At 33.6% G+C, this 17933-nt stretch overlaps 1 protein-coding gene across 9 annotated transcripts in view; it reads right to left on the bottom strand.

The window, feature by feature from the left end:
• Positions 1-805: 805 nt before the first annotated feature.
• The window catches only part of FOXN2 (forkhead box N2), a 61761-nt gene continuing 44633 nt past the window's right edge, over positions 806-17933 (bottom strand). For 8 of the 9 annotated variants that reach the window (XM_073791376.1, XM_033838576.2, XM_073791377.1 and 5 more), the window contains 2 exons: positions 13173-13241; positions 7274-11675 (listed from right to left, as the gene is read on the bottom strand). In XM_073791376.1, the coding sequence (XP_073647477.1) occupies positions 11152-11675; positions 13173-13241 (593 nt within the window). In that variant the 3' untranslated portion in view covers positions 7274-11151. Of the gene's footprint in view, positions 3796-7273; positions 11676-13172; positions 13242-17933 lie in introns of those variants that run through there. The other variant, XM_073791379.1, reaches the window with a different exon arrangement.

The following is a 17933-nucleotide window of genomic DNA, read 5'->3' on the forward strand; positions in this document are numbered from 1 at the left end:
CTAAGTCATTTGCATTTCCATATAAATTTTAGAATCAGCATGCCAATTTCCTCAAAAGAACCTGCTAGATTTTGATTGGGACTGAATTGCATGTGTAGATAAATTTGGAGAGAATTGACATCTTAACAATATTTAAGTCTTTGGATCCATGAACACAGTGTATCTGTCCATTTATTTAGATGTTCTTAAGTTCTCTCAGCTAGGGTTTATACTTTTCTTTGCACAGGTCTTGCACATGTTTTGTTAAATTTTCTCCTTTGTATTTCATTTCTTGCATACTAATGTAAATTGTATTTTAAAATATTTCATCTTCCAGAAGTTTGCTGCTACTATATTGGAGTACAATAGATTTTTATAAATCATTTGACCTAGTATCCTGTGGCCTTGTTAAATTTATTAGTTCTAGTAGCCTTTTGTAGATTTCTTAGGATTTTTTATATACACAATCATGTTGTCTGTAAATAAAGGTGACTTTATTTCTACCTTTCCAAGCTCTATGCCCTTTAGTTATCCCACCCCGCCCCTCCTCTATTTTATTTTTTGGCCTTACCAAAGTGGTGAGGAGGCCCAGTAAAATATAGAAGTAATGAGAGGGGACACCCTTGGCTTATTCATAATTAAAGGGGAAGTGGTCAGGCTCTCACCATTCGATACGATGTTTGCTGTAGATTTTTCAGAGATGCCTTTTATCAGGCAGAAGAATGTCAAGAACTGTGAAGGATGTGAGCTTTCACAGTACTTTCAAGCTAACAAGCTTACCTGCTACAGTTTCATGGATGCTGGCAGAAAACATGAGACTCCTGGGTCAGAGACAAAGAAATTTATTACTTACAGTACAGCAAGCAACATGAGCTTCACAGTCACTTTGGGTTTCAGTTTTCCCATGGGGCTGTGCAGAGCAGCCCAGGTGAATGCTGCTTAGGAAACCCTAATATTTTATAAAGGCTGCAAGCAAATGTGTCTGACCTTTGCCCCAAAGTGAGCCATTCTCTTTATTATGCTGGACCGCTAAGAAACCTGTCCTCTACTCTGAAGGTAGACACTATATCCACCTTCCACAGTCATCCACTATAAAAATATCCTTGAAAATATAGTTCTGAAGAAAAGATTGCCAGTGCCTCTGTTTGCAAGACATAGGAAAGTGTGAGACACCCTACTTCACCTCCATTAGGATGATTTAGGATTACTATTATGAGAGAGAGAGGGAGAAAGGAAGAAAAGAACAAGTGTTGGAGGGGATATGGAAAAATTGGACCATTTGAGCATTGCTGTGGGAATGTAAAAGGGTACAGCTGCTGTAGAAAACAGTATCATGGTTCCACAAAAAAACTGAACACAGAATTGTCATATCATCTGGTAATTCTACTTCTAGGTATATACCCACCAAAATTGAAAGTAGGTATTTAAACAGATACTTGTGCACCAATGTTCACAGCAGCATTATGCATAAGACCCAACAGGTAGAAACAACTCAAATGTTCATCAACAGATGAATAGGTAAACAAAATATGGTATGCATTATGGTATGTATATACATTGTATGTATATTATATTATATATTATTTATGGTAAGTTTATAGTGATACAAGCCTACCTCAACAAACAAAAAATCTAATATAACCTAAACTTACACCTAAAGGAACTAGAAAAAGAACAAACAAAACCCAAAGTTAGAAGAAAAGAAGTAATAAAGATCATAGCACAAATAAGTGAAATAGAGACTAAAAGACAATAGAAAAGATGAAGAAAACTAAGATCTGGTTCTTTGAAAAGATAAACAAAATAGATAAACTTTTAGCCAGACTTATCAAGGAAAAAAGAGAACAGTCTCAAATAAACAAAATCAGAAATGAAAGGGAACTTACAACTGACACCACAGAAATATAAAGGATCATAAGAGATTACTATGAACAATTATACACAAATAAAATGGACAACCTAGAAGAAATGAACAGATTCCTAGAAATGCATAACCTCCCAAGACTGAATCTGGAAGAAATAGAAAATATGAACAGACTGATTATCACTAATGAAAGTGAATCAATAATTTAAACACTCCCAACAAGCATACGTCCAGGACGTTTCAGATGGCTTCACAGGTGAATTCTACCAAATATTTAAAGGAGTTAACAACTATCCTTGTCAAACTATTCCAAAAAATTGAAGAGAAAGGAATGCTTCCAAACTCATTCTTTGAGGCCAACATCACTTTGATACCAAAACCAGACAAAGGTACTACAAAAAAAGAAAATTACAGGCCAACACAGGAACATAAATTCAAAAATCCTCAACAAAGTATTAACAAACTGAACTCAACAATACATTAAAAGGATCCTACACCATGATTAAGTGGGATTTATCCCAGGAATGAAAGGATGGTTCAATATCTCAAATCAATGTGATACACCATATTAACAAATTGAAGAATAAAAATTATATGATCATCTCAATAGATGCAGAAAACTTTTGACAAAATTCAATATCATTTATGATAAAAACTCTCAGTGAAGTGGGTACAGAAGGAACATAACTGAACATACGACTTTTATTAAGTCATATATGACAAACCTACAGCCAACACTTATAACTACATCAAAAAGAATAAAGTACCTAGGAATAAATCTAACTAAGGAGGTAAAAGACCTGTACTGGGAGAACTATGAGACATTGATGAAAGAAATTGAACATAACACAAACAAATATTCCATGCTCATGGACTGGAAGAATTAATATTGCTAAAATGACTGGATTCCCCAGGCAATTTTTCAGATTCTATGCAATTCTATCAAAATACCAATGCATTTTTCTCAGAACTAAAACAAGTACTTTGAACTGAAACACAAAAGACCCTGTATTACTAAAATAATCTTGAGAAAGAAGAACAAAGCTGGAAGTATTATGCTATTTGATTTCAAGGTATACTACAAAGTTACAGTAAATAAAACAGTATAGTACTGGCACAAAAACAGACATATACATCAGTGGAAGAGAACAGAGAGCCCAGAAATAAACCCATGCTTATAATATCAATTAATCTATGACAAAGAATCGAGAGCACACAATGGGGAAAAGACAGCCTCTTCAATAAATGGTGCTGGGAAAACTGGGCAGCTACATGCAAAAGAATCAAACTGGACTACTTTCTCACACGATATACAAAGATAAACTCAAAATGGATTAAAGACTTAAATGTAAGACCTGAAGCCATAAAATTCTTAGAAGAAAGCTTAGTAATACGCTCTTTGACACTTGTCTTAGCAATATTCTTCCCCTCAGGCAAGGGAAATAAGCACAAAAATAAACAAAAGGGACTACATCAAACTAAAAAGCTTTTGCACAGTGAAGAAACTATTAACAAATGAGAAAACAGCCTTCTGAATAGAAGAAAATATTTGCAGATGATATAACTGATAAGGGATTACTATCCAAAATGTAGAGGACTCATACAAGTCAACATCAAAAAAACCAACAACCTGATTGAAAAATGGGTAGAGAATCTGAATAGACATTTTCCCAAAGAAGACATACAGATGGCAACAGACACATGAAAAGGTGCTCAACATCAATATCATAATGGAAATGCAAATCAAAACCACAGAGAGATACCACCTTACACCTGTCAGAAAAGCTACTATCAAAAAGACAATAAATGACAGGTGTTGGGAAGGATGTAGATGAAAGGAACCCTTGTGCTATTTGTGGGCATGTAAATTGGTACAGCCAATATGGAAAACAGTATGGAGATTCCTCAAAATATTAGAACTACCATGATCCAGCATTTCCACTTCTGGGTATCTGAAGAAAACAAAAACACGAATTCAAAAACATATATTAATCTCTAATTTCATTGCAGCATTATTTAAAATAGCCAAGATATGGAAGCAACCTAAGTGTCCACTGATAGATGAATAAAGATGTGGAATATATACATACATACACACACACACACACATAAATATCTACCTATCTATCTATATATATATGCCATAAAAAATGAAATCTTGCAGCCTGTAACAATATGGGTGGACCTAAAGTGTATTATGCTAAATGAAATAAGACAAAGACAAATACAGTATGATTTCACTTAAATGTGGAATCTAAAAATCAAAACAAATGTAACAAAACAGAAACAGATTCATAGATACGTATATAGAACAAACTGGTTGTTGCCAGAGGGGAGGTGCGATGGAATAAATGAGTGAAATAGGTGAGGGAGATTAAGAGGTATAAACTTTAGCTGTAAAATAAGTCCCAGGGATGTAATGTACAGCATAGGGAATATAGTAATATCGTAATAACTTTGTATGGTGACAGATGGTAACTAGACTTATCGTGGTAATCATTTTGTAATGTATAAAAATATTGAATCACCATGCTATGCTGTACACTTGAAACTAATATAATATTGTAGGTCAATTATACTTCAGAAAAATTTGTTCATTTCATCTAAGTTGAATGAATTGGCTTAACGGTCTTAATAGTACTCTTTTATTATCCTTTTAATACCTGTAGGATCTGTCCTTATGTCTCATTTCATTTCTGATTTTGCTAATTTGTGTCCTTTTTATGTTTCCCCATTAATTAATCTGGCTAGAATTGTATCACTCTTATTGATCGCGTCAAAAATATTTCATATATTTTGCCCAGTTTTCTGGTTGTTTACAGAGGAGCTTAAATCTGACCCTGTTACTTCATTATGGCTGCAAGTCAAAGTGTCAGGGTGAAACAATGAGGACCTATTGTATAGCACAGGGAACTGTATTCAAAATATTGTAATAACCTATAATGGAAAAGAATCTGTAAAGTGTGTGTGTATATATATATATATTCAGTTATATACATATAATTGAATCTCTTTACTATACACCTGAAACATTGTAAATCAACTATATTCCAATACAAAAAAAAAGGGGGGAGAAAACCAAGTCATGGAATAAAACTGGGGGAAAAAACCCATAAACAAAGTGTTAGGGTGATTTCTTAAACCACATACACCTTCATCGGCTTCCCTACGTACTTAAAATAAAAGCCCAAATCTTTAATTTGACTCACGTGGCTTTGCAAAGTTTGGCCCCAGCTCTTTTGCTTTGTAAGACTAGCCTGTTACTTCACTGAAAATCTCATGTTTCCTCCAATCACAGGGCTCTTAGTGAATGCTATTATCCTTGCCCAGAAGAATTTGCCATGCTTTCATTCCAAAATTACCTGCTTCTTTCAGATTTCAGCTTAAATTACATTCCTCAGGGTAACCTCCCCTGAAACCCCAGATTAAATGTTATATATTTTGAGAGCTCCTTATTTTCTTCTTTCATGGCAATCACCACAATTCACAATTGTGTTTACATTTTTGAGAGGGACTGTCTATTTTTCTTCTTAGTGTGTATTGTATGTCCAACACTTAAAACCCAGTGCTTGGGATTAAGCACTGAAATACTTCAGTGAAAAGATGTTCAGTTCACAAAGGGTGTGCAACTTCTTGTCAATTCGTCTCAATATACAGGATTATCGTATGAATTTAGTTCCATGGCAGAGCACTTTATTTAGCCTCGCTTAAAACACCAAGTCCTAACCATTGGACCACCAGGGAATTCCCGACTGCAGAGTACTTTAATCTGGCTGCAGTCTCTATTTCAAATTCTCAACCAGCAGATAGCAATTTTGCTTCAGGTTCTTAAATCTCCCCTAAATTAATAATTTTTACAATCTTTCTTTCCTGCACAACTCCTAGTTTCCTCTATTATTAAAATTTCCCAACAAGGTGGATTTGTTAAGTATTTACTTGAACCAAAACCTCACGGTTAAGGAAAATCTATAATGGAAGAAAATCCACCTAAACAAAATTTCTGTGTAAGAATCACTTTCAGTTAAGAGGGGATTGTTGTTTATCCACTATATTATGAGGTACATAACTTGCTCTGGAGTTCACTGAAGAGTGTTTCTAGTTTTCCAACAATCTTTGGAACACAAACTATCCTTAAATATAAGTTATATTCTCTGTGTAGCACATGGCTATTTTAATTTAGAGGATGACAGCGTCTAAACATTCCTCTACTTAAAATTTCATGGAGCATATTAATATGGCTATTTCTAAGATTAGTAATTATTTTCATTCTTAAAGATTCTCAACACTTTTATATCTAAATTTTTGTATTTTGCTAGCTTCATTTCCCCAAAAACAAAAAAACAAAGATCCATGTCCTGAAATTCTTGAGGAAAAGACTAAACATGTTTTAACCTATATTTTAATATTTTTCTAAAAATGGTCTATAAAAATTATACTAGCTCAGAACTTGTATGAGCGAGAAAGTGGTGAATCTAACAGTGAGAATAAGATTCTCTTTAAAGGGACAAATACATGAATCCCAAATGGCTACTTTTAAATGAATCTGGATTTCAAAGGGAGTTTAAAATCAATATGGCTGTCTCACCAACTCATTTTGAATACGCAACTCTAGGTAGATACTACCGTTTAAATGACCAGCACAGAACTTCAAAGAAGTGACAGGGGAAATTAAAATCAAAGTAGTGGCTGTAGATTATTCCATTTTACAATGGATGCCCAATTTTTAACAGGTGATTATTGTGGGTATTTTTGAAGTAAAACTACTGTACAGTTGACCCTTGAGTAAGGTGGGTTTGAACTTCGAGAGTCTACTCATACTTGGATATTTTTCAATAGTAAGTACTACAATACTACACAGTCCACAGTTGGTTGAATCTGCCTTTATGGAGGAACTGAAGATACAGAGGGCTGACTATAAGTTATATGTGAATTAACCTCCACGTTGTTCAAGGGTCAACTGTATTTAGAAATAGTCTTTTTTTTCGGCCGTGCCGTGTGGCTTGTGGGATCTTAGTTCCCTGACCAGGCACTGAACCCAGGCCCTCAGCAGTGAGAGTGCACAGTCCTAACCACTGGACCACCAGGGAATTCTCAGAAATAAACCTTAATAATTACATATTCTACTCAATTTTTCTTAGTTATATTTCAAAACATCTCATTATATATACGAACAGGAAAAGTTCAACTTCAGGAAGAGAATAATGTAATTCACACTATTTTAGCTTTCAATGATCAAGATGACATATAAAAACCAGGAAAAAGAATACTTTCAAAAAATAGCCTTTAAAAAATTCTGAAATTAAAACTTTTATTCTTCATCTGCATGACTCCAACTTTGTAACACTGGAATAGAAAGAGTGTGTCAGTGTAGGAGTATGAACCACCTACACATCTACACTACCAACCCCCAAAGGAGAGAGAAAGTACAAGTACGTTATAAAACAAGGTTTATTCTGTAATACTTTATCATAATGAATTGCATCTCTTTGGTAAAAATAAACTTTATAAACAATTTAATAATCAGAGATTAGATACAAAAACTAAACATTTGTTAAGTTGTTTTTAATATGAGCAAAGACTGGCAACTGAGAAGTGGTACACTTGGACTGGTCATCTACTTACTGGCAATTATAACTCAAACTCGGTAATTTTTATGCTACATTAGAAAAGAGGATAAGGACAGTTTAATAACTCAAATTTCTTGAATCAGCATTCTTTCACTTAAAAATAAATAATAGTTACAATGAATTGGCAATTATACATTTTTATACACTATGTAATGGCAACATAATACTTTAAAATTAAGCACTTAGTTTAATAAGAAATGTACAACAATTTTAAAAACAAGTTTTGACAATGGCACTGGCAGTTAGATGCAAAAAATGTGCTTTTAAAAAAATGGCAGGTATAACATTAAAATACTCTACTTTGTCTTTCAATAAATATTTTGACTACATCATTAACATACTAAAGCAAACTTTGTTTAAATCAAAGCTTATATAACATTTCAAACTAACAAAAAACTATAAAATATATGTAAACTAGAAAGCCTCAAAGTTTCTTAATTAAATGCTATGGTCTTCACAAAAGGTTGTTAAGTTACTGTAGTATTTAAGACAATAGTCTTCACAGCTTTGTGAAGTATTCACACCTGTTGCTTAAATTGCTGGGAAAGGCCTCCTGGTCTACGAAGACACACACATTCCCCCCTTAAAACTTTCTCTAGTTTTGAATTCGTGCTAACATATATTTAACTGACGACCCAGTATGACACTTTACATAATGCCTCAGAAAGTAGCAAAAGAAAAAATATATATATTCTAAACTTTACTATATACAAAGGAATCTGAGTTAAGAGAAGTCACATTGGTTACAAGGAGGACATGAAAGGCTCAAAGGTGGAGAAAAGGAGGTGATCCACCAATAATTAGCTTCTCCATGTAATACTTTCTTTCTCTGAATTTGAAAAGTAAAATAAAACATGAACTAACTTAGTAATATATTGCACAAATCAATTTCAAAAATACATATTCATGAAACACTGATTCTATTTGGGATGTGAAAGATGAAGATTAACTGTTAAAACTTCTACTAGGGATCTATTATAAACTGGAATCGGTTGTAACAATTTATATTGATGCAAGGCAAATTATATGTTAGTTTAAGTCACAGTTTTAAAATATAAAATCTCTCCAGGATTGCCAAGTTGTTTTTATTATAGTAAAATTTGCTAGTAATATATTCTTAGAAATAATTTCCAGTCCATAGGACTTGAAATGACTTTCCTTAACTGGGTGGTTATTAGCTATGTTTTTATCTCAACAAACCTGAGGAATGGGATGTCTATGGAAGTATTAATGGTGGACCATAACTAAAAAGGTTCTTCACCTTAAAAATAACTGCCTTGGTAAATCAGCACATGGAAAGTGATGCACTGAATTCTATATAAGAATTCAATATAAAATATCCTATAACTTCTTCCTGTTAGGTTTTAGTGTGAAAGTTTATTGACCTTGCTAGTGATGAACAGAACTTTTAACTTTTAAATTTGTGGGAAGAGTACAATGAAGAGGGAGAGAAAATCAAGTTTAAAGAGTTATTGTTATTTATATTAAAACAAAAATAACTTTGAAGATCTCTATTTGAACTGGGAAGGACTTTCCCCCTCCTTATCTTACTTTCCTTTACTTCACAAATACTAATTATCTAATGGACTGGAACCAGACAGAACATTTGCGGTACAGAATTTCAGCTGAACAAGATAAATTAGAACCAGATCATTAAAACACTGTTAATAAGGTCTATACAGAGGGCCACAGTAAATAGCTTAAAAACATTTTGTTATTAAAATGATTTTTATAATCTCGGTACTACTTATACCATGGTAAAAACAATTTCTGGTGTTATAAGCACTGTCTACAGTAAAAGATGTTAACTTGGGTTAGCCATTTTCTGTAGCAGATGTGACATATACGAAGAACAAAAAAATCCAATACCTCATCCTGCACACTTATTCATTATCAACACATTGAAAGATTACTATTTTTCAACAGCACCGATTCTATAAATGTGGCTATCCAGGTTCAATTACAATTAACATGGGAACAGGACACGTAATATTAATGTTGTTATCCCTGGCTTAAAGTCTTGCCAACTGAAAAAGACGTTTTCATTATGCTTCTCGTTTCAGTTTTGCCCAAATAAACTCTACAAGTTAAAAATATTTGTTTAAAAAAAATCCAAGAAAATGCTTTATTGTCATAGAAGTAGCTGAAAGTAACAAACCAAAATCGTGAGCTTATGTGTGTATGTACGTATATGTGTGTATGTATATGTATATATGAAATTATCAGAAAATGAAAACAAGGTCATTGTCTATGAAACAGGATGTAGCATGAGATAAGACTGAACTTTTGGAAAGTTGCTCCTGCCATTGTAAAAAAATATATAGTGAATAAGTTGAGTTTTATTAGTATCCCTGTTCCTTTTGAATGATATAGTCACATTATATAAATGATATGAAAAAATGTATCATACAAGCAGATTTGTTCAAATACTGAAAAAGGCCTTGGTCAATACACATTTCGAACAGTAACAAAATCTTTTAGCATGGATTTAATGGCACATAATAGGTATTACACTGCCTCCTCAAAAGGATGTATTATATAAGATTTAATTTTATACGAATTTTGAAATCCACGAAGGCATTTTGTCTCTATAGTTTTGTTAAATCCTTTACCTTAACTGGGTGCACATACAAATTTAATTCATACAAAGTTTGGGCAGAATTTTTTTCCTAAATGATCTACCTTTATTTACGATAACATAAGTAATACGTATTCAAAGTGTTTATATTAGATTACACTCCATTCGTACTACAAGATTCTCAGAATGCAGGACATTTAACAAGCAAATGAAAGATCCTCTTATTGCAGAAGTGTGCCAAAATGGGTGTTAACTTCCTAATACACTCTACGGCTATATCCTCTCATTGGATAGTTTCTCCTCAACAAAGACAGTTAGTGGCTAAAATTCAAACAATGGTTGCAAAGCACTTTGGGAAAGAAGAAATGGCTCCAATAAATGCTATGCAATATCTGGGAAGTTAAAAAATTTCAAAGATAATACAGTAGTAGGAATTACAGGGTTCTTAAATGAAATTACATCACAAAATTGCCTTTTCTAAATCTTAGAATTTTTGCTGTACTGCCTATGTATCCAAAAGGAACTTTCTAGACATCTAGGATCTTTTCCAATTTATATTCAACTTTGTTCATGTGTCAACAAAAAATAATTAAAAACAAAAACTAAGACAAAATAAAAAATTGAAATCTCATCCTACTGGATTGCATTGTGTCAAGAGAGGAGTATGTGAGAAAGAAAGCAGCAAAATTTTTAGCTGGATCAGCAACTATAATTAATTACAGATTGGAAGAGAAAATGAAAAAAATATGTTACAGAGTTGCCAATTCATATATTTGGACACATTAATAGAATAAAAGATTTTCCCTACAAGTTTAAGACAGAGGCTGGGGATTTTTTTTACATAATATTTCCAAATCTTATCACACTTATCACAGAAATTATGCTTTTAGGACTTCACATCATATTTATGATTGGGCATGATCCTAACAGCAATTATTTAATAAAAATTTAAAAAACAAAAATGTTTAGAAATAAACAGGTAATTAGCACCCCTCCCCCACCCTGAAACAAAAGAAGTCCATTATGGCTTTGATATCCCTTGTAAAGAATTAAGTAGAAGAGTATTGCCACATTTAAAAATAATTTCACACTAATAAGTATTTCTATTTTTTCCGCTGCTTTTGATTTTGTGTCTTTGCAGTACTTATTAGGGAACCTAGACATGTACGAATTCCAGCAAGGTGGAGCAGAGATCCAGCTGCCTCTTTGAGCTCCTCATCAATTTCTTGACACGACTGTTTTCGCATCTTTTTGTCTGGCTGCCCTTTTTCAGAGGTATCTGCACAAGCCTGTGATGCATAGCCACTGTCTCCAAGAGGATCATCTTCATAATCAACGTCTGTATCTTCTTCACTGTGAAATCCTTCACTGCCATCACTTCCTACATGGCTACTCTTTGGGATAAATTCATATACCTCATCCACAGAAGACAGGGAAGACACACTAGACCTGGATGCACAACGCTGTGCTGTCATGCTACTTGCACTGTAATTGTGGTCTTCTTTTGGATCAATGCTGGTGGCTAAAGAATCACTCTCGTGTAATCGCATAGCACTGGAATGATTAAATGCATTGCTATAACTCCTTTTTTTTTGCACTGCTGTTTTAAGAGGAAGAGGCTTCTCACCTGTGGAAAATAAAGCTTCCATCAATAAATCAAATGCATTTGATTGCAGAAACAGGCCATTTAAAACTACTACATCACTCCTGAATAAGTGCTTTAGATTGGTAATGTTTTGTGGGTTTTCAAATTTTATGCAGACCATATCATCCTGTAGGTATTAATGTGAAACATTTTTAAACCACTTAATGGTATGTCTTGACCTTTCCATGGACAATATAATTACTTTGAGCTGCTTGCACAGAATGCCTCAATATCAATGTGCCACTGGTTAGCTAACCATTTACTTATTGATATTTAGGTTGTTGCCAGTTTTCCACTATTACAAATAATACTGCAATGAAAATCCATCCACAAGCCTTTTCTTACACATACACAATATTTTTCTAGGAGAGGTAACAAGAAATATAATTAATAAGTAAAAGAATATACACATTTTAAGTTTTAATTGGTATTTCCAAACTGCCTTCCAAAATGGTTGTACCAATTTATATTCTACAGTGTATGACAATACCCATTTCCTATACTTAACCCCTAATATTATCAATCATTTTAATTTTTCATAATCTCATGGACAAAAAGATAGTATCAATATCGTTTCATTTTGTATCTCCCTGATTTCTAGAGAAGCCGCATCTTTTCAAACGTGTGTTGTCCATCTATATATTTCCTCCTCTGAGGCCCACCTATTCATATATTTTGCTGACTTTTCTGTTGAACTGTTTCCTTATTTCTTACTTATAAAATCTTTTTTATATACACATGTATACTCAATATTATTCCTTTGTCTGTATATAAAGTGAAGAAATATGTTGTCCCAGTGTTATGCTTAAAGATATCTGCTGTTGTCAGAACTCTAAAATTTTGATGTTTAATTAAATTTACACAGCTTTTATGGATTTCGCATTTTGTACCTCATCTCAAAAAAGGCTTTTTCCATTTCAAGGTTATAAACATACTTTTCTATGTTTTCTTATTCATAGCTTTCATTTTTACTTTTAAATCTTCAAGCTTAATTTCTAAGTATGCTATTTATTTCTTCATTTCTTAGTCAATGTAACAAGATCTATCACAGCATTAGCCTCGATCTCTCAACTGCTCACATAAATTAAAAGAAATATAATAAAACAGAAACTAAGTTATTCAGATGAAAACACAATCTAGTTAGGAAGAAGTAATTCTGCCTGCAACACTAATATTTTGCATCCTAAATGACATTTGAGGGACTTCCCCGGTTAAGGCTCCGTGCTCCCAATGCAGGGGGCCCAGGTTCTATCTCTGGTCAGGGAACTAGATCCCACATGCCGCAACTGAAAGACGCCGCATGCCACAACTAAAGAGCCCACATGCTGCAACTAAAAGAACTTGCATGAAACAGCGAAGATCCCGTGTGCCGCAACTAAGACCTGGAGCAGCCAAATAAATAAATATTAAAAAAAAAAAATGACATTTGAAAGACACTCACAAAAAATGTATTTTAAAAAGAAAAGTGTGATTGCTTACATTCCAAAATTCCTTGTTCTATAGAAGTATTTAAAAGCATCATTGCAGTGGCAGCGTCAATATCAGATTCTGAAAAAGGAAAAGAGTGATAATATTCATGTTCTTTATAAAAGAGAGTCTATTATAAAGGAGAATTAAGAGGTACTAGAGATAAAGAAAGTTCTCTTCTTTAATTATTCACAATGAAAATAAGAACCTGACCTGCATTTCAATAAGGATTGCCCTTAAACAGATTAAATTAGCCAAGAAAACACAAAAATATTAATACTGTCTTTAGTCATAATTATATACAAGCCTACAAGTACTACAGATTTATATAATACTCAAGAGCTCAAACATAATTATGGATATTCCATAAGAAAAATGGGTTTTAAAAGAAAGGCTGGTAAAATCAGCAGGTTCTATTCCAGAGGTCATTATGCTCTCATACCTACTTCTGTACTAAAAGTTCACCCCTCTCCATCTTAGCCATCTCTGTTAGTCTGAACAATCGTGACTGAATAAATGTAAAATGGTATAATCTAAAATGTGAAGGAAAAGTTAGAAAATGTTTATAAATTTTAGGTTATAAAGAATAAGTTTAAAACAAGACTGATATGAAACCCCCCATTTCTATATCTCAAAGCTGGAAAATTTTTATTACCCCAAAGTTTTGTATTTTACTTGTAATATCTAATTATAAAGTTATTTTTGATAATAAATTCATGAGGATAGTGACTTGCTTTCTCCTCATCTTGACCATAAACTGTGTGAAGGCAGGAAATGTTTTTGACCTTAATAAACAGGCTTAACTTATCAGAAGATTGTTGCTATGAAGGAGCACATAATACTATACTCTTTTCCCTTGAATAAAATGTGATCTCATGAATCAGAGTCTCTAGATGAATGTCTTTCCAATTAGACTGTCAGCTTCCTTAAGATAGGAATCATGTCTTATCCTCTTTATGTTCCATAAGCCTGGAACAAATAGTGGTTCCTTGATAAATGTGTAAAGAATATATTACATCTTTGCCCTCCCTCCTTTCCTTAGATTAAGCTGATTATCACCAAATTACAGAGTCTTTGGCATGTTCTAAGTATTATCAACTTAGAAAATGGACAAAGATGGGCCTCTAAGAACAACAGAGGTGGGATTTAAACCTGTGCAGTCTACCTCCAGAACCCAGGCCTTCAATTTGTACTCTATCATCATCCCTTAATACTTACTAAGCATCTATAATTAGAGTAGGAAATTTTGTAGAAAATTACCGAGTATACTGGAAATTCTCTATTCTGTTATTCATTCAATAGAGTGTCCTGTTATAAGGCTGACATCATTCCAGGCTGTGAGAATATAGCAGAAAACAAAACAGGAAAATCCCTAACCTCTCATAACACAAAGAAATACAGTATATCAGAGTGAAAAACACTAGGGAGAAGAATTAAGGGGGAAGGGAGACATAGAATGAGGGGAAAGGTGGTTGCAATTTTAAGTAGAGGTTAGGGAAGGCCTCAAGGAGAGGTAACAGTTGAGCAAAAACCTCAGGGAGGTGAGAGAATGAAACCATGAAGACACCCAAAGGAAAAGCATTTCGGGCAGAAAAAAACAGCAAGTTAAAAAGAATTTGAATCAGTGATTCCCACATGCCACAGCCACAGAGGCTAGCAAAACAAAGACCTCTGCAATTCCTATCTTTCAGAATGAGATCTGACTACAATACGATAGAGTTCAGTATTCTAACATGTCTTTGAAGAAAAAAAGGTACAGCTATAGCCCATATTGTATCTCTGTGTGAACTGGAAAAAAAAAAAAACTTGCCTCCAGGTGAATGTTTCCCTATACCAAGGCACACAGCTTGGGGACTGGAGTGCTGGCTGATTTCAAAGCCCATTCACTGCCTCAGCCAGGTGTCCTTGTGCAGGGCACAACTTGCATGGCATTATACTAACAGAGAGACTCCTGCTCCATGAAATAATTAAATATCTACCTTGTTTCCAACTTTATTAAAAAAAAAAAGGGAGTGGTAGTGAGGGAGAGAATCTAATACTGAAATGCATTATAATGAGGAAACAATTTCAGGAAATTTATTAATCTTATAAATGAAGCACCTATAAAACATTCTTAATTTCTGAAATACCTAAAACTAAAGAAAATTGATTAAGAGACTTATCCTGTACCATTTCCTTTCTTAAAATAATAACAAAATTAGGTACTGTTTCTATAACAGTAGAATGATAGGAAAAGTGTTCCTTAAATACCCTTATTTCTTGTAGGAATTTGTTACAGGCAAATTAATTTGAATTTTCCCACATGAAATTACTTCTTTGCAAAAACTTCTTTGCAAAAGGATTTTATCTACATCTGATTTGTTTGGTTCAGAACATTTGCTAAGTATGCTTCCCACAATGCCTTGCCAATTAACTAAAAAAAAGTTTAACTTCAGTGTTAAAATAAGCACCAATGATCGCAGACACTCGGTAATCAAGAACACCTGGTTATCAATACAATCTTGAACTTCTTGGAACAAAAACTGTCTGTGTAGATTTTACAAACAATTTTTATTTATAGTACCAAATCAGTTTTGGTATTAAAATTAAACTTAAGACTTATTTGTTTATTGTCACAACTGAACACACTTCATAATGCTTTTTTTCATTAGTAAGTACTTCATGCTGTTTTAAAGATGGTGCTGGGTTTTAATAAACATACTATTAGCTATATTATTTAACATATTCAGTTCATGAAGAATAAAAATTTGGTTCATTTATAAAGTCTTTTGTATATATTTTCTCTGACACTATTTAGTTTAATCCTATAATTCACTTCCAGTTTACAGTCATTTGTCATTAGAGCCATGAGAGCCATCAAAACAGTGAGTTAAACAATAACAACAACAACTTAGTTAAGTCATATTATTTCCCTTTTTATCCTTCATAGTTCTGACTGGGGTTCAAAATATGCTACTGATTTAATAACTGGTTCAAATAAATCTCTGTAAAAAGTGTTAATTTATGCCCCTTGGTTTATATTTTCTTAGCCTTGATGCTAAGAAATTATTAATAATTGAGAAAAAAATTTAAAAGACATCAGGCTTAACTATGTGAAAGTGAGGGTTACAATAAGACAAATAAGTTTCTATCATCTGATTCTCAGTCCATTTGCTTAAGGAATGATATGAGAACCAGAGGCAGAATTTAAATGGTTATAAGCTAAGTAATAAATATAATAGGACTTACTGCCTTTATCAAAACCAATATACACATTTACAGAGCATCCAAACAGAGCAGCTGTTTCTCATGATTCTTTAAAGAAGTAGGAGAGCGATTTCAAAAAATTACTAAGACTTTAAGCTGCTTGGACCACCAGTTTACTTTCATTTCAATTAAGATAAAAATTATGCTAATTTGTAACCTGAAAATTGAACTTAGATATGCACTTAGCCCCTAACTTCATCATTAACTGTCTAAATTTCATATTTCCTTGTAGTATGCTAGTGCTTAAGTATAAATACTAAAATTTACTAACTAGAATATAGTTCCGTTTTTGTCTTCTTTGTTCACTGATATATCCTTGGTGCCTAGAACAGTGCCCAGCACACAAGTGCGCTCGATAAATACTTTTAAACAGATGAATTTACTCCAAACCCACACCAAATATTGACAAAAACAGCTTTTGTTTTGCTATCTCAGTATGAGATTCCTGTGTCTCCTGCTGCCCGCTATACAATACTGTAAAATAGCTATTGGCAAGATGAGCAAAAAAGATTAGACTTTAAAAAAGATGATTCTGTGAAGTGACAGATGAATCTTATATTGGATTCTAATACTGGAGCCAACAATGAAACTTCTGTGATCTTTACAAAACACAAAACTGACAATGTCATCTCATTCTTTAAAGACCTTCAGCAGTTCCTCCAACGCCTCATATCTGGTAGGAGTGCAGGCTTTGAAATCAGAGTTCCTTCTATACCATTTACTAGTTGTGTGACTTTGAGAAAGTTACTTAATCTCTCTGAAGTTCAGCTTCCTTATTTGTAAGAGAGGGTAACAATACCTCAAAGAGTTGCTGCAATGCATGCGAAACACCACAGTCAGGAATTCAATGCGAACTAATGTTATAGTTATAGGAAGAAGTTCAAACTCATTATGCTAAATACGCTCTCCTTGATTTGGCTAATGCCTGCTTAAACTTCTTCATTTGCCTTGCCCACACTAAACGATCACATCTACAGCCACTGGACCGAGGCTACCTGGTCCTCTTCTATGCTCTTAGGTTTCAGCCACACTTACCGACCTGCAGTTCCCAGCAACTGTCCTCCACCAAACCTCTACCCAAAAATATCCTCCCAACTTCTGAGGCCCAGAGCTCAAGCATCACAGTTTCTTCTCTAAGAGGCCTTTCCTGACCCACCTCTAAGCTTAATTTGCCACCCACTTCCTTTTCTCCCAATGTACTCTGCATAATTCTAGTCAACCTTCTTCAATTAAACTCTATGTTTTCTGAGAGTAGGGCCTGGGTCTCTTTCATCTCTGCATATCCCAAAGCACCCAGTTCAATGCTTGGCACAATGGAGGAATTCAGCAAGTACTTGTAGAATAAACAGTTGAATGTTTAATCGACTTATCGTTGTATTTTCAAACTTAACCCTAGAAATAATATCAAGAGTTATGAAAAAGCAAACTTCCTCAGAAGTCTATGAATATGTGCTAGAGCAACCTGATTTAATGATAAATTTTCTTAAGTTTTTGTGTGGTATTACGTTTTCCTGTTAAAACTCATGA

This window comes from Tursiops truncatus, chromosome 14 (assembly GCF_011762595.2).
Source record: "Tursiops truncatus isolate mTurTru1 chromosome 14, mTurTru1.mat.Y, whole genome shotgun sequence".
Classification (NCBI taxonomy): domain Eukaryota; kingdom Metazoa; phylum Chordata; class Mammalia; order Artiodactyla; family Delphinidae; genus Tursiops; species Tursiops truncatus.